Consider the following 25,913-nt stretch of genomic DNA (forward strand, 5'->3'; position numbering starts at 1 on the left):
ATCTCACACTACATGTAATACGATAGGATCTTGAGGAAAATTACAAATGTTCACAGGAGAACTGGGTTTAAATGTATGGCTAAATGTCTGTTTAAGGTGTCTCTATAATATACTGATTGACAAAAGTCTTGTCACATAAGGATATAATGGTAAAGTAGAAGAAGGTTGATTTTTCTGATGAATCATCGCCTGAACTGCATCCCGATTGCCGCAAATACTGCAGAAGACCTGTTGAAACCTGCATGGACCCATCACCCAGAAAACTGTCAAGTTTGGTGGAGGAAAAATCATGGTTTGGAACTACATCCAGTATGGGGTGTGTGAGAGATCAGCAGAGTGGATGGCAACATCAACAGCCTGAAATACCAAGAAATTCTTGCTGCTCATTACATTCCAAATCACAAGAGAGGGCAAATTCTGCAGCAGGATGGTGCTCCTTCTCATAGTTCAGCCTCCACATTGAAGTTCATGAAGGTGAAGAAGGTCAAGATGCTCCAGGATTGGCCTGCCCAGTCACCAGACATGAACATTATTGAGCATGTCTGGGGTAAGATGAAGGAGGAGGTTTGGAGGATGAAACCTAAGAATATTGATGAACTCTGGGAGTCCTGCAAGACTGCATTCTTTGCCATTCCAGAGGACTTTGTCAATAAGTTATTGGAGTCATTGCCAAGATGCAGTCCTCCAAGCTCATGGGAGTCATACAAGATATTAATTATTTTTTCCAAGGCACCATGACTTTATGTTCTGATGTTATTGTAGCATGTTTGTGTATTCAAAGTAAAGCTTATGTTTATTTTCTACATTATTTTTGTAAGCAACAATACTTTTGTCCAAGCAAAATCTGACCTTTCTGTCCTAATTAAATGAAAAAACTCAATGAATGATAAAAAATGTTATTTTGGTAAAATAGAAATAATTTAGCGGGCTTTGCCTTTCCAATTGATCAACTACAAGTAAAGTTGTTATTTGTTGTTCCTACGACTTGGATAAGTGACAAGACTATTGTCAGGGACTGTATGCTTTTGAAAAGCATGATTTTAGTTACATTGCTCAACAAATTCATGATACTTTTAGGATAATCAATTTATTGTGTAAAGTAGGCGAAAGCATTTTTATGAGTGTTCATGTCTGATATTGATCGTTCGTTAAACATTTAAATGATATGACTAATGATGAAGAGCACACAAACAATAGCAGTTCTACTCTTTTATTCTGAAGGCTGACGTACAAACCGGATGTGTCCTTGTTTTAAAGCTTCTGTTGGTTCAGCTAAACTTTCAGTGACCCACACGGAAAAGCCGGATAAACACGCCGACCTGAGAGCAGAAGAATGGCGTTTTGTAATTTCTTCGGTGGAGAGGTCTACAAAGACCACTTTAAGCCAGGTAACATTATTACTTTAATTATTAAGTTAACTTTACTCTACATTTCCTACTTTCGGGTAATGTCTGTAAACTGGTCAGTTTAAGTAGAGTCTACGTCAACAAAGCAGCTAGCCACTATTAGCTAACGATTAATGATTATCTTTACCAAAAATGTGTGTTTTTATATTTAATACACAAAATTGTTCAGTTTTAACTTAGATAATGTCGACTCCGCACATGGTCACAGTATCTGAATTATAAAACTGCCTCAGCTTGATGCTTTTGTAACTTGCTCTGGTTACACAACTACTGTGCTACTAAACCAGTTACTGTTTCACTAACAAGAAGTTGAACTTCTGCTGAAGATACACCAACATTCAAACACAAATGAAACGTTTTCGATCAAAAATGTTATCTTAAAAACTTTGTCATTTGTTAATATGATTTGAAACACAGGGTAGAGCGTGGGATTGAGTCTTTCTTGTGGTGTTTTTTTCTTGGATTTGTATTGAAATAGTTTGCTTGTCTTCTTGCACTCTTACCATCATCCCTTTCATCCTCTCATATTCAGGGATGTATGCCTGTTCCAAATGCGACCACCAGCTGTTCTCCAGCAGATCAAAGTTTGAGCACTCGTCCCCTTGGCCAGCCTTCACAGAGACCATCACTGAAGACAGTGTGTCCAAACATGAAGAGAGACCTGGGGCATACAAGGTACAGTCAGCAGAAATAAGAGTGACCTTATTACATGTTAACTAAGTATTGACATTAAAAAGACTGTTTATGTCTAATGCATTCACTGGAAAAAATGCCCAAAAAACGTATTTCAAGGAACTTTTACTTTGAAATAAGTTAAAAAAAATCTGCCAATAGAACAAGTGAAAATTTGCCTGGTAAGATTTCTTAAAATAACATGTCATATTTCTTAAAATTAGCAGGGAAAACTTAGTCTAAGCAATATTTTACCAGTATTTTAAAGCGTAGTGTCACAGAATAAGCCAGGAATGCTAACAATTTGTATTTTTTCACTCAAAAAAAGATTTTTGCCCTAATACATTTCATGTCAACTTCTTCATTTGAGATATATTCACCTTAATTTGAGTTGTATTAAAGCAGCACTTCTCTAGGTTTAAGTCCATCTTGTTATTGAAATAAGATTACAAAGTTTAATTTGAGATTTTGAGATATAATGTCTTCTAATAGTGAGCTGGATATACTAATATTCAGTCATGTTGTTTTTAGGATAAGCCAGCTATGCTCAAAAGTAGGTGTTTCATTGTGTGCATGTAGTTTGAGGATGTATATTTTTTTATCTGATTTAGAAGAAACAGTGCCTGAAAACTGTAACCCACCCTTAAAAACAACAACTTTTCTTTCTTTCTTTCTTTCTTTCTTTCTTTTATCAATGGAGCTGTTTTCAGATAGATTCTCCAATAAAATGCATTTACTTAAATCAAGTAAAGTGTTTGTCTTAAATCAAGATTGTCCGTCTTCTACAAATGAGATCTCAGCTTGAAAAATGTATGAAATGTAAAAGAAACCTTGTTTCTTCTAAATTACAACTCAAAACAAGATCATTTCAAGATTGTTTGACTTAACAAGATATTTAAGATGTCTTAAAACAAGTCCCTCTATTTTGCTCAAATGTTACTTGTTAAGTAAATTGATCTTAAATCAAGTGGGATAAGACATTTTGACTAAAATGAGACAATTTCACTTGGTAAGATTTTGAGTTTTTGCGGTGTTCACTCTTTACATATATTCAAAATAGAAATCCTGACCGATGAATGATGTGTTGTTCCAGGTGCGGTGTGGGAAATGTGGAAATGGACTAGGCCATGAGTTTGTAAATGACGGACCAGCCAAAGGTCTGTCTCGCTTCTGAATATTCAGCAGCTCACTGAAGTTCGTCCCTAAAGGTATGATAGCCAGATTGTTACACAACAGGTTGTTGCCTTTGTTTTTACCCTGTTACATGTTACTTTGTTGGCCCTAAATACATGTTACAGTGTGATTTCAAAATGCAGAAACCTTGCTTTGTTTTTAATTATTTACAAGCTTTTCAGTTTGAGTTTATTCAAGACAAAGTTGCATCATGTCCATGTCTCTCCCCTTCTCCACAGATAAGGTAGATGGACAGTAAGGTGAGCCGTCAGAGGCAAGCACTGCCGGACGTTTAGACGTTTCTCTGTGTTGCTGAAGGTGCGGACAGCGAATGAAGTGTTCTGGGAAAAAGCCTGATTAGGGAGCACCAGGGCACTGATGAAGGATGACCTCACTGACCAGCAACAACAGAAGACCAGTCACAACACTTCTATTATGTAATCTTCATGTGCAGGATAGACTCACTTTGATTACACGGTCACTGCCTCACCACTTTAACAATTATTGAAGTCCATTTATTGTCTCTTATGTTGTCTCATGGTAGAGTTCATTCTATTTTTACTGAGAGAATCAATGTTTTTATTTATGACCTGCAACCTTTTAAAAGAAATGAAACCTTTTTAAAAGACTGTTTGTGGTATTTTAATAACTGGTACTTTTCCGTAATGGCCTTTGTCCAGTGTTTGTTGTACTAGATGCAGAAAAAATATGTAGCTATATTTTCACTCTTCAGGGGCCTACTTTAAATTGATCACTATGACTGCTATGCAAATATCTGAAATAAATATTTTCTCTAACTAAACTAAGACTTTGATGAGTTATTTATGTCAGACTCTTGATATACAACTCTTCATTTTTTTGCTGACTGAGAAGTTTATGTATGTACAAAATATACAGTCTAAATGACTAAAATGTATTCTAGTCACCAAAAACGACAAGACTGTAATGTTTTCCTGAAGTCAAGAAACCACACCTTCTCCACCAGTAGATTTTATATTAAATCATTATGTATTTTTTAAGTTTAAAGCCCCACAGTTGGACTGGTTGTACGGTCAGAATAGACACTTCTACCTAAATGTTTAAGTGCTGCCATCTAGTGGAAGTGATGAGAATACAAACTGGTCTTACACAAGTAGACAGGGCTGCTGACCTGCTGACACATGATCTTGAGCAGGTTTGTTCTGGCTTTAGCTTGGTGACTGTTTTGAAAACACATCTGAAACTCAACAGATTTTCAAAGACAAGAACATTTGAAATGGATGAAGTGGATGAAATGTCATTTTGCTCTTTTTATGGCGGAGAGGAATACAAAAACCACTTTCAACCCGGTGAGTATCAAAGAAACATTCACTTGCAAGCAGTCAAAATTAAACTCAGTGCTTCCTTGTCTTTTCATTCACATCTGTTTTTTCACAGGTATCTATGTGTGTTCTGAATGTGGGCATGAGTTATTCTCCAGCACATCAAAGTTTGAGCACTCAACTCCTTGGCCGGCTTTCTCTGAGACAATCCAAGAGGACAGTGTCTCCAAACACCCTGAAGCATGGGGACCTTTAAAGGTACATTGCTGTGTGTTACTCCAGTTTAGATCATGTCCCAATGAATGCTAGCACACAGTGTTAGGTGCACCATGCTGGTATAAATAAGGTTACCTTTGACACTGTACTTGTAAACAACCATGATCTTATCGATGTGGTGTTTTGATTTGAACCATCTGGATCTGATTGTTGCAGGTTTGTTGTGGGAAATGTGGCAATGGTCTGGGTCATGAGTTTTTGCACGATGGACCAAGAGAAGGGCTTTCACGGTTCTGAATATTCAGCAGCTCACTGACGTTCATCCCTAAAAGTGAGTATGAGTTGTTTATTTCTTTCACACATGTTACAAGGTCAAATGATCCACCTTTAATGATGCCACTTAACCCATGAGGAGTGGGATGAGGGAGATCCAGGGTCAGGAGTTCTCTGTTTAGAGCTATTGCTTTTTTTTTTTTAATAAATCAAATAACCGTAGAGACTGACTATGAAGAGAAGAAAAAAAGCAAACAAAACATAAACATGAAGAGGCAAAAACACCCTCAAGATAATCATAATGACAATAAAGAGATACTAACTATCATGTAGAGATACAAGACCATCAAAAAGGGACACGAAATGAACAAAAAAGAAACATCAATATCAAAAAGAGATGTAGAATGATCACAAAAAGATATAAACAACAACTGGAAACACAAAATGGTCACAAAATAACACAACACTACCACCAAAGTGAAACAAGAGGACCAGAAGAAGACACAAGACCACAAGGAGACTGCATGATCACTGACACAAAAGAGAAAAGGCCAGAAACAAAACAAGAAAATTAAAAAGACTTAAAAGAGACTTACATCCACTAAAAATAATTTGTAATCAACATAAAGCGGCAAATGTACAAATCAAAACACTCCTTTGTTTGTCTCTGTCTCCATAGAAAAAGCTGATGGACAGAAAGCTGAGTTGTGAAATAGAGGGCATTTTCTCCTCCTGCTGAAGGTGCAGACCACGGATGAAGAGCTCTAGAATAAAGCCTGACGGAGCGCTGGAGCTCTGATGGACAGTGGCCTCACTGTGCAGCAACAACAGACAAACACTCTCATTACACATCACTCCACTCCTTTAGACTGACCCATGTTACATTTAATGCTCCTCCTTGGAAAAGAGGAAACAATGCTTAAAATAGAAGCAAAAGTATCCTATGGATTGTGATACATTTTGCACATTGGTTGCACTCTTCCTTGCAGTGACTCTTTGAGGTTGTAATTGTGTGCTTTCACCAGTTGATGGTGCTGTATGCCACAAAATGTTTCACTTTGATACAACTCAACTCAATACTTTGGCTGTTAAAGAGACAGCTTGTATGTTCATGAAAGGCTTTGGATTGATTGTGTGTGTGTGAATACATCTGACAGTTCAAAGTCCTACTGTCTTGTTTATACTGCTGTTGTGTGTTGTGTTTGGTGTATGAGTACTTTGTGTGTAGTTCTTGTGTTTAACATGCCATTGATAAACTGCCTTTATACTACAGATGTGTGCGTTTAGCTGACTAAAAGATCAAACGTCAGGACCAGAATCACTAGTCAATTAAACTAGTTGGCTATATTATGAATATTTTTTATCATTGTAGGCCCAAAAGCAGGTCATATGTTGTGTCTAAGCTGTAGCACAGCCACTCACCACTAGCCAGGGCTGCTCCAGTTAATGGCTAACCGCCTTAAAGCTACAATGCTGTTCTACCTGGAGGCAAGCACAGCTGACAGGTGGCATCTTGTTGCATAATGCAGTTAAGCAGTATTCTGATGAACCTGAAGAACATCTCCCGGCTGCGTCCATCTCTCTCCAATTCAGTTGCCCAGACCCTCATCCATGCTTTCATTACCCAGCAATGCACTGGACAGGCTATAATACGTGCAGAACTCAGCTGCCAGGGTTCTCACGCACACCAAGCTCTGGCAGCACATCACCCCCACTCTCATTCACCTCTACTGGCTCCCTGTAAAGTATCGCATCACCTATAAACTCCTCCTCCTCACTTACAAATCCCTGCATGCCCTCGCCCCCCAATACCTGGCTGACCTCCTCCACCAACACAATCCATCCCGTAACCTAAAGTCTTCGGACCTGGGTCTCCTCTCCATCCCCCGGACTAAGCTGCGGACCTCTGGGGACAGAGCATTCAGTGTGGTAGCCCCCACGCTGTGGAACTCTCTCCATAGCGCCCCAACCCTGGACAGTTTTAAGAAAGCAATCAAAACGCACCTTTTCCTCAAGGCCTATCCCCCAGACCCCCTAACTGACCCCATTATTGATATAGAAGTGGAGATAAGGTTGTTTGTAGGCTGTCTCTGGTTAAACTGGCTTATCACCACTCAGCCGGATCAATGTGGATAGTAACCTGCAAGAATAGGACCGAAGGCTAGTGGAGCTCTGCTAATGAAGGCCACATTCACCAACCCACTTTGACATTGTCCACCCACAGACTCTGTGATCATGAGTTTAGCCATGTTTAATAACTGGTGCTTAATTCTGACTGTTTTCTGAATGTTTCCTCACCTTTAGGTTGCTTATTTAAATTTTCTTGCTGAAGTAGTTCTTCTCTGTCTTTGCTCATGTTGCCTTTACACCCAGCCTCAGTCCGCGTTCCTCTCATGAGAGGGCTGGGTGTTTTTCTACCTGGCAGAGTTTTCCAGATAACACTGCTTCTTTGCCGGTGAAGTGATGGAATTATAAACAAAGTAAGTATGCAGGGGTATGTTCAACAGCTCTGTGTGCTGTTTAAACGGGCCGAGCAGGTGTGGAGCTGCATGTTTCAAAGGCTGGAAGATCAGAGGGGGAGATGAAAGCTGAAGTGTCAGGCGGAGGATTAAGAAAGGAAGTGCAAGCATTCACAGATTGCCATGATGTGCAGTAGAAAAGCGTTTAAAGCAAAGGCTGTCTTGTGAACCCGACGTGATGATTATTTTGTCTGTAAAGTCAGATCATAAATTCTTAAGTCAACCTCAGATAGAGCAGCTGTTCGTGAATGAGCCTTTGTGATTGGGATTGTCACTTTTCTTCGAGGGCTGAAGCTCATAAATCCGTCAGACTTGGAATTAAAAACATCCTCGCCTTAAATCTTAATGTTGCCTCTGAGTGAAGCTTCCTTGTAACTGATTAAAAGTCTTTGTCATGGATTTTCTGCAGCCACACACAGCTGGCACACAGACCAAACTGTCCTCAGGGGATGGTGTCTGGAAGAAGAAGGGAGAGTTTGAGAGAGGAGGAGCAACAAACCCAACAACAGCAGATGGACGGACAGACAGACAGAGACCAGAGTACAAAGGTAAACCACATGCAAGGGATACAGAGGAAAAGGAAATTGCCCAAAACACAGGAATGTAATTAGCATTAGCTATCTGCGAGTCCACTCTTTCTGGCTGGCATCAGAGCACAGCTGTGTGGCCGAGAGGAAGCAAACAGGAAGGAGGAAGTGCTGATCGTCTGATCAAATCCACTGACCTCTGCCTCTCATCCTGCTCGTAAGCAAACGGTATCCTTAATTACATTAAACTACCACAACTCCAAATCCTCCCTCTGTCCCAGAGGACAGGCCTAGAGGTACAGCTTAAATATGTGTGTGTGCTACTGACTCATTCTCTGAACATCTTGTTTTAATTGTAACTTAGACCCTTATGCTAGACATTTTAGATTACCAGATTGTCTGTTGGACATTTCTAGAACATTTCCAGTCACAGTGCTGAATCTTTCAAGGCTAGGGGTACATTATTTGGATAGTTTAAAATATGTGGGAATGTAGCTTAAAATAGTAGAAATGCATAAATGATATCAAAGCTGATGGGCTTATTTAGCAATAATCCTTTATAGGCATTGGTAAACCTAATTCGAAACCAGCTCAATTGGCTGTTTTGACCATAAGATTAGCCAAGCTAGCAATGTTTTGTTCTAAAAACATTCTGATATTGTTACAGAGAATGTTTCTTTAATATTTTCAGTGAGAAGTTTGCTTTGTGTTCACAGAATGTTCTCTAGTAACATTCTCTAAAAACATTCAGAAAATGTTAAGTGACAACAGTGCTTGTATATTATGCCCAAATTTTCTTGAAACATTCTCAGCGGGAAGTTTTCTTTATGTTCACAAATTGTTCTCAGCTAACGTACTCTAAAACATTCAATAATCTGTGAATCAAAGAATGTTATCAAAACATCCTTTGAGTGTTAAAGATAAAACATTCTATCTTTGTTCTGATTAAATATCCCCGGAATATTCTTAAATAAAACATTTTGTGATTTGAGGTGTTAGAAACATCCTGAAAGCATTTTTTACATGTTTCTTGAGAATGTTGCTTCTTTGTTATTAAGTAACATTATGGGAACATTTTATAGAAAACATTCGCTAATCTTTTTCCTAAATAATATTATCAAAACATCATCTGAATGTTAAAGACAACTGTTCTTCTGTCATTAATAGTTAAAAAAATAAACATTATTTAAATTTATAAACAGCCTTAAGATGTTCTTTGAATATATCACTCAGAACCTTGTCTTGAAACATAATCAGAACTTATAGGGAATGTTGTAGTGGGAAGATTCCCTGCTAGCTGGGAACTTCCTAACTCTGGTCACTAGAGCTGTGCATGTGAATATCAGTGTAGTGCCGCTATAAACGATATGTTTGAGTGTTTGAGTCAGGAGATTGAGGAAGAAAAGCAAAAGTGCTGCCAATTTGAAAATTATGGGGCGACTTACAAATACATTACCATATCAGAGTAAGCAGTTAGCATACAGCTGGGGACTCTGCAGTGTTAGCTAGTACCATACTTTTACAGGCTACTCCTTACATGTTGATGCTCAACCCTCACCACCAATGAAAGATCATCAAGAGCCAGAATTGAACTCAAGCAGCCAAGAAAAGACATCAGCAACTCAATCAACTTTTCTAACCTGGCTGCAAACAGACTAATAGCTGCTTTATGACATTTTCCTGTGATTGAGTTGGAGCACAGACTGCTTAATTTCCTTTATGAATACCTGAGCATAACCACTTCACTTTCAAAACTCAACATCTGTAAAATTACAGACGCTAGAATAACAATGTTTCAGTCCTAGATTAAAGCCTAGGTCCCTCCTTCCGATCCCAGAACATTTGCAGACCTTGCTCTCAAATATATATATTCTAATAGAGTATTTAATACAACCCATGTGAATCCCATAAAGTCCCTTGTAAGTGCTTGAAGTTCACATGAAATCATATGAAATAATGGGGATACAATGGGAACTTTTGATAGTGTCCTAAACGTCTTCTTTGTAACAAATCTATGCAACCATGTGACCTTAAACTCCTCCTAAAGGCATATAGGAACATTTTATATGCAGCACATCCATATAACTTCAAGGGAATGTCATGCATGGTCCTCAGAACGCCCCCTCCTGTGTGGGTACAAGCCTGTTGCTTAGATGTGGATGTTTACAGGAATTGCACCTGCTTCTGCTTTCAGCAACAAAGAAAAATACGGTCCCACTCTGTGTCCAAATGCCATGACATCATTTCCAGCTCAATAAGGTAGCATTTCCGAAAACCATGTGTCATCCAGGACTTTGCTTCACACACTGCAGAAGCTGTGATCACTTTGCCAGAGGGATAAAGCTCCTGCGTGCGTGACTGTAAGAGAAATAAATACAAGACTTCATCAGGGACTAATATCTGCAGTGTGTGAGTTACCCCACAGTATATGATGTCTTCATTCATCCTTACATGGTGGGGCTGCCTTCCACATGTTGAAACCACATATGCCGCTCCCTTGGTGTAATGAATGTAAAGATAAACAAAGCTTTAATACATGACTCTGGGATGGGATATCTGCAGCAGATCAAAAGAACGTTTCGGAAACTTAAGGCACTCCAGGTTGGGCATTGTTGTAACTCTGTCAGCACAGCATGTGTGTGAAAGATGATATTTTTTGCTCTTCCTCCCTGAACAGCCCACTATGTGAAATGATGTGTAGTTTACAGAGAGTGTAAACAGATTTTCTGTGGTGCGGGTCTGAGAAATGCACATCTCGACAGGCTGTTTTGGTTATAAACACTGTAAATGAGAATGAGGAGTAATAAAAATACAATTATGTTACGGAAGAAACAATGAGAAACCATCTATTTTCTGTCCCTTCCAACAAAATGTAGACAGTTTAGACATGCAATGGATGGTTTGGCAGAATGCAAACTTGGACTGCAGAGCCAGAAAGTGCCCGTAAAATCCAAAATATGAGGGCTCCCTGTGAGAAAATAAACAATGTGAGAGATTTCAAAGCAAGCCTTCAATGGCTGCTGCTGCCTCATTGTCATCTTTATCACATGATCACATACCTGTTTCTGAGCTGTGCCAGCTTCAATAACAGAGGGGGTTTGGACATTTATGTATTTGCAAACATGGCTCACTATCTGCAGTCTGATCAGGGAGATAGGACCCCCACACAGCAGCAGGGGTTGGCCTGAGAGCCTCAAAGAGATAGTTCAGGTGTGTGGCAGCGGTGTTGTTCGCACAGATCAGGGAGAGGGTGCTTGTGTTTTTGGAGCGCTGCTGGATGGATTATTGGATAGAAAAAAGGCTGATTCAGTGCTCTGATGTCAATACTCTTTATCTTGCTTGATCAGAGATGGTACAGATAAAAAGAGGGTGAAAGAACAGTAACAGTGGACAAACTTTGTGCTCCATATCAGACTACTTTCCTCTGCTTTGCCTGTGCTGATTTCAACACGAAGAGGAAGGTACTGCCTTGACAAACAAAGTGCCCCAGCTCTCCTGCGCTCACTGAACACAGTTTAGACAAACAGAGCTGCAAGATAATTCAATGGCAGAAAACATGTAGCAATATCAGGCAAAGGAATAATTGACGAAACCACTGTGTTGCCATCAAATGGCAAAATTGAGGCCAATGTGGAAGGTGTCCACTTGAGCCTGGCTCCAAGTTACAAGGGTTGCACAATTTGCATAATTGGGGGCGTGGTTAATTTGACTGACAGGTGGGCACATTATAGCTAGCTCCATCTTTTGCCTCTTGTTAGGTTGACCAAAAGTTAGCTTGAGTCAGCGTTTTCAATAAAGCGAACGCCATTGTATAGCTTCAAAACTCTGATTCAGAAACCAATGGGTGACTTCACCAAGACTAGGTCCATAGTGGTTGTGTAAATGAAGCCTTGGATTTGGCTATGTTAGCTTTCTGGAGCCAAAAGTTACCAATTCTTTTTGAGGAGAGGTTGGTGCTTAAAAAGGACAAGGTGCTGGCAGTTTAAGCTGCCAAGTTTATGCTGTATAATTTCCTCATCCTCTCAGTAGTGGGGTTCATTGTGAAATTACAGATGCGTGGTCATGGCAGAGATTATTCAGGCTCTGTGGTGAAATTGCTGTTTGAAAAAAGTCTTTAAAGTCGTTAAAAAAGGAAAGGACTAAGAAATAGTATATCAGATTTTGTATTATACCGGGGCCCAAAGCTATTCATGTGTAAGGGTGTAATTGTTGTGAGTGAAAGGTGGGTGATGCTAATTGGCTGCTGACCTCTAATTCAGTCACAGAACTTGACCTCTTTGCTGTGTTTGTTTTTTGGTGCCTTTCGGGGATTTTTTTCCTTAAAAATTATGCTTTTTTGTGCTAGTTATTGTACAAAAGGCTGTCCAAGAAGTCTATACTCTGATATTTAGCACGAGTTAACAGGTGTTGGTGGCTGTGCTGTTCTTTGTTTGTTACACATTGAATTAGTTGAGGTGGCCAACGCATGGATGTACTTTCAGCCAGAGAGGGACTGTGGAAAAACTGTGTGCTTTGTGTCAAACAAGAACCGTCTTCCTCTGTGAGTGCAGTGAGAGATTCACAGTCAGGGGCTGGTAAAAATGATCAAATGGAGCCTCAGATTAAAGCGAGCCAGAGGCAAGGAAACATTTATCAAACATGCCGTCTTGAGAGTATGGAAATATCAGGATGGTTTTGGGATTCAGCTGAATGATTTAAAAGAGGTTCTGCTCAGAGATACACACAGTCAGAGCTGTGATGGACTGTGGAAAAGTCTGTATTTGTGTCAGCGGGTGTCCAGAAATGTCAGAGGCCTGTGACGTCTGGAGAGGTTTATGGCATTAAAAACATCGTAATGAAGACACATACTGAATACAAACGAGGAGAAGAAGAAAGTTATTACCTCAGTATTTCCCTGGTTACGGGTGCCACAGACTGTCCTCCCTGACCCTCACCCAAACTCCACCCACCCACCCACACGGCTAACCCCAGCTCCCTGCAATTTGTGGCTGCTCATCCTCTGTCATCGTGGTTAGTAATCCCAGTGTAAATCATCCACATCATACTTAGTGTGTTAGAGACAAGATGACTGCATGCATGTCTTTGCATACTTTTTCTTTCCCTATGTATGTGTACTTTTACAAGGCACAATACAGGCTGTGTGAAATTTTGGGAGCCCTGCGACCCCCCACATGCCCCAAATGGGTGGTCCTAATAGTCAGAATTGCTCCTTTGGTCTTGCTGATTGTTCACGTTGGTGCAGAAAACGTTCAGGTGCCTGCTCTTAATTATTCTTCAAGATTACTACGCAGTCAAGAGCCTATAATCTACATTGTTACCAGTCATGGGACAGTAATGGACGTGTTTTTACCGTGGTCATTTTAAGTAAGGAGCAGAAGCTGTGTTTTGTAAAAGGGACAGAGCGATGCATTTGCACATCTTGTACAAAAAAACAACAAATAAAGAAGGAAGAAAGAGATAAAGAGCTGGATCTGATGTGTGGTATCTCAGTGTGCCATTATAACATTCTTACAAAAAACAGTCATTACCTTTCTGGTTAATATGTAAACAAAAGACAGACACTACTCTCATGTCAGTCGGAAGGTACAGCCAGCAGCAGGTTAGCTTAGCTTAGCTTAGCTTAGCTTAGCAGCAAGAATGGAAACTTTGGTAAGAACTCCAAGCTCTATCCAAATGTGATAAAATATAGTAGCGTCTTTGCAGTTCGGCGTACTGGTACAACCGCTTTGCATTGCGGGTACAGAACGATGGACCTAAGTTTAATGTATTTGCACATTTCTGCAATGTTATTGAGTTGCTAGATCAAAATATTTGCTCTCCTACTGCTATTCCAACTGGGCATAGAGTTAGTATGCAATTGTTTTGTTGTGGGAGGTTAAACCATGGCACCATGATTCTACGACAGCATGTGTGCCGTCCTACGGAGCGAAATCACGCTCACTTAAGCTAATGTGTGCTAGTGTGTGTGTGCCCATTGAAGGTGACCAATTCACTTCGGTCACGCCACCAGCCTCCGCTTGTCACTTGTTATCTTGAATGTGGGAGCCTTTTCAAACAAAAGATCCCCACATGGTTTATTTTTGAAACAGTACATTACTATTTGATTTGTGTGGGTGGTTTTGACATCATGAGGGAGAGAAGCTGTTAAAAAGCGGTGCTGCCAGCTCAGTATGTGATGCTGTACAGGCATTCCTGCATGTTTCGAGCTGTGAATTGTATGGGTGACATAAACAATGATTGGGAGGGGATTTTCTTTTTTGACATGTGTGTACAGATAGGATAAATTATATTGAACTCATTATGAATAGCTAATGATCTGCGAATGTATGTGTTTTTTAAATCCATCATATTTTACTCCAATGATTTGATATTTCACCTGCGTTAGTGTGATCACATCTCGATCCTGATCATTGTATGAGAGAGGAAAATTCCACGCACATCTCCAGCTTTATGACCTTCAGCCTCTTTTGTGTTGAATAAAGATTCTTAAATACACAATTTCTAAATCTTAAGCGTCAAAATTTAGCACATACAAACTTGAATTCCACACATTTGCACTTTCTTCCTTAACTTTTGTGCCAGATAAGCAAACACCCTCTTAATTTGCCTGTCAGTCACTCCCTGTAAATGTGTCTCTTGATCTCAAAGCCTCTCCCGATCGACCTGTCAGTGTCCTGGATCTGTGGGAAGAACATGTTACGCCAAAACTTAAGATATTAGGAATACTCTGTGCTTTCCCCTGAGAGTTTCTGTAACAATTATTTCAGGAAGTGAATTATTGCTTGGTCAAAACAGAATCCAAATTGATTTTAAATATATTTTGGCTAAGTCTGTAGGAATTCCGTCCTGCCGTTATTTGGATCAGCAGCTCTGTTGTGTCCCCAGAAACACAGACCTCAAAAACCAAAAGTGAGACCAGATGAGAGCTCAGGAAGGAGAGGGAGATCTGTGAGTGTGTGCATGATCGTGTCTGTGTATGTGTGTTGGTAAAGGGGGTTAAAAAGAAGAGGTCAAAGACTCAGAATACATTCCCACAGGAATGACAGACAACCCAATGTGATTATCAGCTTTACGACAAAGTGAGGGTGTGGTGCTGTTTCAAAGAAAGAGGACAGATATCCAGCTTTGACAAGTCACCGCAACTTGAAATTATGAACCTGTGCTGATTTGTAAAAGGAAGTCTTGGTTGAATGGCACCATAATTTAAGAAAATGTCTGACATATCGGGAAATTAGGTTTTTTTAATGGTTGAAAAAACTGGTTCATGACCTCTGGTAGGATATGATTTTTATGTTTTTCCCAAGTTTTTGTAAAAATTAGGCAATGTGTGATAATGAACATGCTTTGGAGCAGTTGGTGGCCAACTGTTTTACTTTTGGGTAGAGTTAATGCGTTTCTTTTATACTGTTTTATCCAGGCGAGGAAATATATAGTTTCTGAATAATGTGGAAAAAAAGCTCAGAACTGGGAGAACTTGTGAGTGTCCCAGCAACTCAAAACAACAACTTGAAAGGGTGGTAAAGTTTTTTCAACACAGTGTCAAGTTCATTGTTGCATATATTTTTTTTAAGTCTCGGGTTTAAGATATTTTATTAACCTTATATTATTTTTGTTAGTAGACAGCTAATAGCTTTTATTGATGAGATGTTTTTTATTTATTTATTTTTTTTACTTCACAAATGGCTACAAAAATTGACAGATTTAACATTTTCATTCTTTTAGTGTTTGGATTGCAACAAGATGTTCAACGCATCATGAACAGATTCCACTCACCAACAACCAGAGTCTACACTCCAAAAAACTAGAAATCTTGCGAAATATCTTGTGGTCAAACAGGACTTAAGAGTAAACAAAAATGGTGGATTACAGAATGGTTATGAAGCTAAACATTTATAGTCATCTGGTAGATCCATTCATCTACAATTAGTGTTCAGTTCCTCTCTTTTACAGTTTGATTGTGATATGTTTTACAGGACAGGTATCAACATTTCTGTCGCTGCCACATATTAACAAGTTGGTCCTCCATTTCTGACATGCATCTAGCGTGATGGTTTGCATTTACAACTGTCGCCATAGTTGTGTTTGTTGTGCTTCCATTCTTAGTCTGCTTTCCTCTCAATTGGCCATCATATCGTTCCACTTGACATCCCACAGTGTTGCGTGCTCAGCTGTCCTCAGGATCCCCCCCATCCCCCATCTGAGATCGTAGATATTGAACATGTCTCATATGTACAATCTCAAATCAGTGTGGCCACGGTTGTCTTCTGAGCAGATAGGGGAAGTGAAATTACTTGTAAAATACCTCACACTACAGGAAAATCTGGCAAGATAATCTTAAGAACCACAAAAAAATATCACTTTGCAGACTTTTGTTGGAAGTTGGGGAATTGGGTCCAAAATCAGCCCAATAAGCCTTTTTTTATCCAAGCTAACAAACTGCTGCTGAGTGTAGCCTTATATTAGACTGACATGTGAGTGGTATTCATCTGCTAAGCTAGGCTCACTATTATAATTTGATATTTGACTTTCCTCCATCAAAGCAAATTCTTCTGACTGTATTTGACTAAAGTAGAAATTTTGACATAATAAAGAGCACAGTGTTTGTCCCAAATATTGCTGCAAATATTTTTCACTAAAAATATTTGAACAACTTAAATAAATCAAACAAAACAACAATCCATCTCTGGAGTGAAGTGAACTATTTTAAAACCTCACTTATCTCCTGAAAGGCTTTTTTTTTTTTGCCCTAGAAGGTCACATATTTGGTACACTCCTGTCCCCTTCAGCCAAAACAACCCTCAGCACCTTTGCTGATGCTTTGCTCGCTTAAGTCGCACATGATTTTGCATTCCTGTGAAATGCAGATCGGCCCCACAGGGAAGAAGCTCATCTCCTGTTTCTGCAGAATGACACACACGCACACACACACACACACACACACACACACACACACACACACACACACACACACACACACACACTGGCCTGCAGGATCTCACATGACAGGTGATACTGTTTTAGCAAACCTGACTCAACAGTAGAGGAGAGGTTTTTTTTTGGCGGGATAACAGCTCTCTTTTCTCACAGTAGATGTGACAGGTTGGAATTTAGAAAACACGGGAAACTCCAGAGTGTGGAGAGACAAACTGCTGTGGTTTTACACCAGTAATTACAGTCAGTTAACACCCATCTGATTGCTGTGTTTTTATTTACAGCAATCGTCACAGTTTTCACTTGTTGCCCAAAAAGAACACAGCATATTAAATCGGGACACTTTCAGCCAGGCCCCGCATTCACATGCTTCTTTGGCCCCCGATGAGTGTGAAAATACTGAGCATGTCTATTTGGGTGGCGGTTCTGGCCCGGTCACAGTAGTACAGTGTTCGATACAGCCGTCCGTGTCAGAGAATTGCAAAAATGGAAAGAAAGTTGTTTTTCACACAGTGGGAGGAAATAGATGGTGACAGTGACACATAAAAGGCAGGGCTGTGGTTAAGGGCTGACGTCATGGCAATCAACATTTAAGACGAAGCGGCCTTTCAATGAAGGAAAGCCACACAGAGCAGCCCACAAGCATTTCAGTAAGTAACAGTCTGGGATCGGGTACCACAAGCGGTCCGTGTGCACGCAGAGTGGAACAATGGGGAGTCCGCAAACCTCTGGATGCATGCATGAGACCTTAGAGGCATTTAAGTCTCAGCACGCATTTTCACACACCTCACATACACGGCCAGGAAAACTCCAGCCATCAACCTTGCACGTGTTTGTTTCTTAAATCTCCACTTGTGATAAACTAACTCCTCAGGGGTCATTTATGCTCTACTTCAGACAGAATAAGGATACAGACGAAGCCTTCTGTCCTTACTCTGTGTTCATATCATCTCTATTTCTAGACATTTTTTGTGAGCTTACAGATATGGACCAAAAGTTGCAGTACCACCAGAAATTGTGGGGGCAGTGTAAAGCAGTGTTGCTAACAGTTGAAGCCAGACCAGATAAACACAACAAAGGTGCATACTTTTGAAAATAGTGGAATTTTTAAAGGAACTTTAAGTTGGTTAGAAACAATCTAACAATAAACATGATGTAACCTTGCTGGGGCATAGTTATACAATCATTACATATTGTATTAGGAGTTCATCTACAATTCCCAGCTCTAGTTTCAAGATTAAAACAAATTACTGCAACTGTCATCGTTAGCACATTAGTCAATTGTCTTTATCATATTCGTATTTAATAACCTTTTTGTCAAATCATCTCACCAATCAAAAAAGGCTCACCTTCACATCTCTTTCAAATTTGCATCCACACATCTTGTGAATCCCCCAAAATAAGCTTCAAGGCATAAAACTTCACACTAAAATGATTAAAGTTGTATCTTTCAATCTCTTTCTCCCTCTTCTCTCTCATTCACACTTGTCCTCTATCATGCAGACACAGACATAAATGGAGACACACACACAGCTTCCCCCAGCACCCCTCTCCTTCAGCCTCCACCCTTCCCCCCAACATCCCTTAAGAGCAAACCGCCAGATCCCACTTTTCACCGCAGAGCCGAGGATTAGAAAAGAAGGCATTTCCCAAATGGTCTGCGGCTTGTTTGATGACATGATTGTCATTCAGTTTAATTCCCTTCTGTACTCTTGAGATTTGCAGTGGCCTGATTTTGCTGCTGCAGTGAAGAAAGTGAAGAAAAAAAAGAAAGGTAAATAACAGTTTAAAAACACACAAGGCTCCTGTACAGACTTGCTCTCTGGAAAGGCATCTTCATTTTATTGCCAAGATAAAAGACACATTGAAAATAGTTGAGTGCAGCTGGTTGCTTGCGGTGCGAAGAACTTGCATGCGTGTCTGTTTATCTGAAAAATATTCTTGGGGTCATATCACTGGAGGTGTATATAAATTGGGTAATTGAACCTTCTGGTTTTCATTGCTGCCCAAATCAAACCCTCATGAAGTTAAAATGAATTACAGCAAACTCTGATACAAATAACTCCCATGTTGAACCCAATCTTTCATGTATGCTTAATGTTTTTAAAGCTTCAAGGCCGTCATAACTGGATGTTGCATAAGAGCCTAACTTCTCTCCTCTCTGATCTTTACACATTCGTACCTTTAGTGATGTCTCTATTAAGCTGCAGGACAGGTCTATGAGCCTGGAAGTTCCTGAAGGCGAAAAGGATCAATGCACCTGTGAGGAGGTGGTGAGACATGAGGGATGGAGGGTGGGAGGAGAAGAGGAAGACATGGGGAGAGATCAGAGTGTCTTTGTGCTGTTCTCCACCTTCTGGTCCATCCATCATTGTTTCTGACTTAACTTAAGTCTGCAGATGAAAGTTTTTGGGGAGGTTCCAGGAAAGGGTGGGGCTCGGCTGTCGCTTTGTTGTTGGCTTTTGTATTCAGCTACCCAAGGGCTCACAAGTCGAACATCTGACATAGAGCAGGGACTGTGTATGACGTGTTTGATTTCTTTAAAGGAGCTGATTCTGCCTATGTGTGTGGAATCTATTAGTAGAAGGCACGTTTTAAGGTGTCTGAATAATTTTTTTCTCTGTTCGTAGAACAAGTTGTATCATCTATGAGTGTTTCAGTCAGTTTTGGTTGTTAGTGGGAAAACAGTCCAAGTGGAGAGTTCGAAAGCAATAAGAAGAGTAATGCTCTAGTTTACAGGAGGGTGACTGAGAAGAGTCACCAAAACTTACCCCAAGGAGACTTTATTATGGAACATTGTGCTCATAATAAAGATGAGTAAATACGAGTAACCTTGCTGATGTTTTCACGATTTGCTGAAACTCGAAAAAGCATTGTGTCATATTCTGTTTTTCATTTGTTAACGACAACTATCACTTTTTTTGACAACAAAACAACAGTTCAAAGTTCAGGCATCATTCTAATGAGAAAATAGATACACAAGCTGAATATCATCCTCATAATTTGAGTAGAGCTCTTGAATTACTTTGCTCTGCTTTGGCATTAAGCGCCATTCGATGGTGGGATTTTGGACCTCACACAAGCTGACATCCAAACAGTGTCTCCCTCACCATTTTGACATTTAATATTAATCTGTATTCTAAACTTGTGTGTCATTTTCTGAGATTGTTTTTAAATGTCATTGTCTATAACAGATCTCTTCTGTGTTTTTTTTTAACCAGAGCAATTTAAACAAAATTTTAAATCTCTTTGTAGGAACAACTAAGGCTAGGGATCAACAATGTTCGTAAATATTGACTGGGCACAAACTTGTTTGGTACCAAAGGTTACTGCAAACTCCCAGGGCTCTTATCAGTGTGCCGCATACTCAATCTCTATCGTAGCGACTCATTTGGTAAAAGATGATGACTCTGCAAACTTTTCTCAAATAAAAATCATCAGGTTATTACTGTGAAAGGTGTCGTGAGGGACACTGCATTTAAACAGACATGACACTGCATGGGCTGAAAAACCACGAACTGAACACAGTTTATACTGCATCCGCAAATGCACCTTACATGATGTATGTACTCCTCTGGGCCTTAGCCGATTGATGACGGATCGAGGCGGGGTGGAAAACTACCAAGTGGTCTGACAAATCAAAGGACAGGGAGGTGGAGCCAGTATAAGAAGCCTGTTTGGGTTAGAGCTCATCTCTACCTTCCCATACTCTCTTTTTTCATCAAGGCAGAGCAAAGGGACAGAAAGAGAAGAGATTAAATGTCTTTAAATTATGTATTAAAGAGGACGTAGTACATTAAGTCGACTTTGGGGTAGGATACTGTTCAAACACAGTGGTGTAGGTATTGCTGTGCTTAGCAAACTAAAGTGGACAGACATGGATCAAGCATGATTCAACATGGAATAAAAGGAAATCCTAATGAAATACTGCATTCTGTACCAACCTAACGCTAATTATTAACTACCATCACCATGAATACTTTCACTAGATACTAGTATTCTAGTATGATTTGATGAAAGTAGACATTTATTTTTTCAAAAGGATTTAAACAAGACATGATTCCAAATCAGTTATTTCATACCAAAGGTCCCCAAACTGTTTTTTGTGGTTACACTATGATGACTGGAAACTAGTGTCTATTATTGGCACTTTACTTGTGATGTGTTCATTGCACTGTTTACTTTGTGTAAGAATCATGCTCTGCCAGGACTCTCCACGCACAGGATAGAAAAGTTTGCTCCTTGTTAATTTTTACTAGATCTGTCTGCTGACTATATAGTGGTGAAGCTTCTGCCAAGGGGCACTGAAGAGGACAACAACGGTAAGCATGGACTTCCCATGAATGAATGTTTTTAGAGCTTGAATTAAGGAGTTAGATCTCAGTTTTTTCATAATGCTGTAACACAATATGAGTTACAAAGGAAATCATAGGCTGCAAGAGTAACCAGGGTTAAAGGTATTCACCCTTTGAGCTACTGTTGACTTTTTCCTTGTTAGTTTATCTGCTGTTTACAATATTTGAATGGCTTCTTACCATTTGATTTATTTGTCTTTTGCTTCAATAATTTCTTATTAAAAAGGTTGGACATCTAGTGAAGAAATTTGAACAAGCACTGATAAGAACTTTCTCTGTTTCGACAGACAGTAGAGATGCATGGTATCCTCAGAAGCTGTGCACTTACTGCACTGCTGCTGGCTGCAGCCTGGGCAGACCACAAGCTGTCCTCCCCTAATGCTGACTTTGCATTTGCTCTCTACAAAAGTCTGAATGCAAAGACTGCTGCTGGACAGAACATCTTCTACTCACCACTGGGCATCTCCACCGTGCTTTCAATGGTGTCTACAGGGGCCAAAGGTGCAACCCACTGCCAGTTGGTCACCAGCTTGGGCTACAGTGCCTTAAACCAGACCCAGGTCAATGAAGAATACAAACGTCTCTTTGACAGCCTTGGACACAGCCAGGAGAATCTTCAGTTGGATGTTGGCAATGCTGCTGCTGTCCGCTCTGGCTTCAATCCTCGAGAGGAGTTCTTGAATGATGTTAAGCAGTACTACTCTGGTGAGATCTTCACTGTTGACTTTGACAATTCCACTGAGGCTGCAGCAGAGATCAACCGATTTATTGCAAATAAAACCCAGGACAAGATCACAGATATGGTGAAGGACCTGGATCCTGATATGGCTATGATGCTGATCAACTATGTCTACTTTAAGGGTAAGAATCAAGTTTCAATTGATGTCTTCTTAGGAAGACAAGACAAGACAGGCCAACACACAAACTCTTTACATGCATGATAAACTATTTCAGTGATCTTCACAAGTACAATGAATGTAGATCAAACCTCCCCTGTTTACAAATAGCACCTTTGTGCCTTGTACAGGTTTGTGGGAGAACCCATTTGACTGTGCTTACACAAGAAAGGCAGAGTTCCACGTGGACAAGACCACCAAAGTTCAAGTGGACATGATGGGAAAAACAAGCAGCTACAAGACCTACTGGGACAGAGAGAACCAAGCCACTGTCGTCATGCTGCCATATAAGGGCCCGGCCTCCATGATGATTGTCTTGCCTAATGAAGACAAGATGAAGGACGTGGAGGGCTACATCAATAAGGACTCCATCAGACACTGGAAAAACTCACTCTCCATGAAGTGAGTGGAATCTTATTCATTTGTTGGCTTTAGATAAAGGATTTCAGAGACTGAAAGGTCCACCGATCTTTGATAGCGATGTCCTCGTTATCAGAACTGTCAATCGAATGAGACAAGCTGTGCATGCCAGCGATTCTGACATTGGTGATGTGCTTTGTTTTTCAGCTATGTAAACCTGCAACTGCCAAAATTTTCCATCTCTGCTGATGCTGCTCTGGAGAACACCTTAAAAGAATTGGGCATTACCACCGCCTTTGAGGAAACAGCTGATTTCTCTGGCATATCTGAGGAGTTCAAGCTCAAAATCTCAAAGGTAGGAGAAGTTATTTTTTCATCAAGTCTGTAAGCTCTTGCAAACAACATGGACTTTCTTACACGATAGTATAAGCAATGGTTCAGGATAGTGATTTGTAGCTCCAGATAATGCTAAAAATGTTAAAATGACTTTTTATAAAAAGATCCCCAATGTTCATCCATAGACATCCTATTATTTCAACCAAACTCCCTAACTTCTCCTCCATAGGCATCCCACAAGGCTGTTCTTAGTGTCAATGAGATGGGGACAGAGGCTGCAGCCGTCAGCACCATGGAATTCACATTCACCAGTTTGCCCCCCTCTGTAAGAATTAACAGACCCTTCTTGGTTTTCATTTTGGAGAAGTCCACCGGAAGCATCCTATTCATGGGCAAGATCAACAACCCCACAGCCCCACAAGATGCTCAGAATTGTGAAGAGCCAACTGTCCCATCTTTTGATTATTGACCTGCTAAAGGGTAGTAAGACAATTTGCAGAAACAGAACAGAAAATTCTAAAGAATAACATTTTTAAGTGGTAGCTCGAATTTGCAACAAGGTCGCCAAAGAACAAGAGATATACAAAAACTGAAGAGGCACTTCACACTCAACATGGTAAACTGGAACAGCACATTTAAAAACGTATCACCACAATCCATTCATAATACATTTAATGTGTAACTGATGGAGTGGTTCTGTGGACCTAGAGTTACATACTGGCTACAAAGTAACTTAAACTGGAAGCTCATTTTCAAATAAATGAAATCACCCTTAAATCAATATTTTGTGTCAACTTGTTTATAGCTGTATTTGGTAGCTGGGTAATGTTTAGTGAGTGGGTGATAATGCAGAGTAGAATCCTAACAGTGTGAGCAGGACCCCGATTTCAGGCAGCGGTCTTGTTTCACCCTGAAGGGATAATATTACATAACCCTTATATAAATCTCTATCAATAGACAGCTGAATTAAAGTGCAGCTCACAATTTGGTCATAGATGGAAGTGAGTAACCTGTAAATGCATTATTACTTACTGGACTTCATTGTTGCCACTGAATGAAACATCTCCAGCATTTAACCCTTAGAGGTCTCGGCCTATTTTGACAGGTTTTGAGTCATTTTGCTTTTGCTTTTGTAAACAATATAATTCGTTTTTGAACAAGCCTATGCTTGGTATATCTTTTTGCAGCACAACATCACCTATATGATCTGACTATTGTTTATTCATTTCGACCTACTGTTTCAACATACTGGGGCAAAAACACACAAAAGCCATAAATTCCGATTTGAAAAAATGTATAATTATTTTAATGAAAAATACAAACATGGTCAATGGAGCAATTTAAATGTTGAAATGTACAACTAGGTGGCAACTATGAATACATTGAGGTAAAATTGAGATTAATGTTGAACCAAACTCCCCTGTAGTATTTGTTTGCCTTCCTCAGTTGTCTTTTGGATCAATCTTTGAAACTCCCCTTATGTTAAAAAGTGAAAAAAGCTAAAGGATGCCAAATCTCCAAGTGTCTTTTTACTTGCTTTTACTGCCGAGCTTACATATGGCTTGAATAGTTCTGAACATTAATCAGGTACGCCAGAAGACCAAAAAAGTTTGCCATTGCTTCCAGCAGCTTTATCTTTTAAGTTTATCCCTTAAAAGAACAGATATAAATGTGTGTAAGTAACAAGTTCTAAGATTAACCCAAATTAACTGATGTGATTTTAAAGGATTCCATGATGCACATTTTAAGTTTGTAGTTCATTGGATTTCTTATTCCTATCAGACTAGATAATAAGTTTCCATTTGTAGGAAACTGCAGCCATGCTTCTAAACCACCACATGAGTATCTCCTGGGCGGTGGTGGTTTCAAAGACCTGTCATGAAGCCTAATAAGACTCTGCTGAGTATCTTGCGGCTATCGCAAATGGCCGACAGCTTCTTCTTCATCCTGGCAGCTACAAAATAAGAGTGGAACAATCTGCTTTTGCTAGGGAGGATTGGTAATTTGCTGTAATGGCTGACACATGTACAGACCATCATCAGGAGGCCTCTAGCTATGGAAATCTCTATCAGTGCTGCACACAGGGATGCAGCAGCAGCACACCTGCAGGCCACAGCGATTGGAATTGAAGTCTTGGCTGCATGCATGCATAAGTGCCTGCACATGAATTTAAATGTAGACAGAGATAAAGACATATACACACAAAACATCTACAGAGATATCTCAACCTCAAACATATACAAACGCAGTTCAGAAATCACATGTCGCATTTGTTTCCTCAACACTGCTGCAGCCTGCTTGTTTCTTTAATCTTTCTGTTTATATTTCTGCGTCCAGACCTGTCAGTTAAACTCCAGCTAGAGCAATTAGCAGGAGGGAAAAGCAAATAAAATGTCTGATGAAAGCAAAGCCGGGATCCTGACCTCATTCTGGCTGAATCTGCCGCTTTACCCAGCAGACAGTCATTTCCAAAGCTGTGAATTCCTCAGTGCCAGGCTGGCCTCTCTTTAGATGGATTTACAATGGCTGTTTGTGCTTTAAAACATATCATTATTCTATATTTGCCTGGGTCATGTCAGTATACGGAGACCTTTGTTTTAGCAGCCTTTATTTTCAAACTGGTTTCACATCTCAGGAAAAGGAAATTGTGATCACAGGCTTTAACATTTTTTCTTGTGACAAAGTTTACCCTTCTTAGAAGAACACTTATTTTTTCTTTATCCCAGATGAAGACAAGAGAATGGATTCCACTCTAGTGTATGCTAATTATGTTGATAAGGTCAGAAATTAGCTAACCTAGCTTGATGCAAAGACCACACTAAAACACAGGGCTGACATTTCGTATTGAATTGACTATATGTCTTCTTGTCTCTCGTATCCAGGTCTTCTTATACTTCCATGGTTTAAAACAACCAATGTTTACCAAAGTGCTTTACAAAGTACACAGG

General features: G+C 39.9%; 3 protein-coding genes across 3 annotated transcripts; all 3 read left to right on the forward strand.

The window, feature by feature from the left end:
• The first annotated feature begins 1,256 nt into the window (after nt 1-1,256).
• LOC117832050 (methionine-R-sulfoxide reductase B1-A-like) lies at nt 1,257-4,053 on the forward strand. Its single transcript, XM_034711014.1, has 4 exons — nt 1,257-1,388; nt 1,939-2,081; nt 3,172-3,286; nt 3,491-4,053. The coding sequence occupies exons 1-4, from the start codon at nt 1,334-1,336 to the stop codon at nt 3,508-3,510; spliced, it is 333 nt and encodes a 110-aa protein (XP_034566905.1). The 5' UTR covers nt 1,257-1,333; the 3' UTR covers nt 3,511-4,053.
• Nucleotides 4,054-4,392: 339 nt separating this feature from the next.
• Nucleotides 4,393-6,228, forward strand: LOC117832049 (methionine-R-sulfoxide reductase B1-A-like). The gene is made up of 4 exons (XM_034711013.1): nt 4,393-4,579; nt 4,668-4,810; nt 4,985-5,099; nt 5,721-6,228. Exons 1-4 carry the CDS (start codon nt 4,507-4,509, stop codon nt 5,750-5,752), a joined length of 363 nt encoding a protein of 120 aa, XP_034566904.1. The 5' UTR covers nt 4,393-4,506; the 3' UTR covers nt 5,753-6,228.
• Nucleotides 6,229-8,242: 2,014 nt separating this feature from the next.
• Nucleotides 8,243-23,746, forward strand: LOC117832034 (alpha-1-antitrypsin homolog). The gene is made up of 6 exons (XM_034710991.1): nt 8,243-8,304; nt 21,278-21,340; nt 21,661-22,234; nt 22,401-22,671; nt 22,837-22,984; nt 23,195-23,746. Exons 3-6 carry the CDS (start codon nt 21,670-21,672, stop codon nt 23,432-23,434), a joined length of 1,224 nt encoding a protein of 407 aa, XP_034566882.1. The 5' UTR covers nt 8,243-8,304; nt 21,278-21,340; nt 21,661-21,669; the 3' UTR covers nt 23,435-23,746.
• The last annotated feature ends 2,167 nt before the right edge of the window (nt 23,747-25,913 follow it).

The sequence above is a fragment of the Notolabrus celidotus genome, chromosome 20 (genome assembly GCF_009762535.1).
Source record: "Notolabrus celidotus isolate fNotCel1 chromosome 20, fNotCel1.pri, whole genome shotgun sequence".
Lineage (NCBI taxonomy): Eukaryota > Metazoa > Chordata > Actinopteri > Labriformes > Labridae > Notolabrus > Notolabrus celidotus.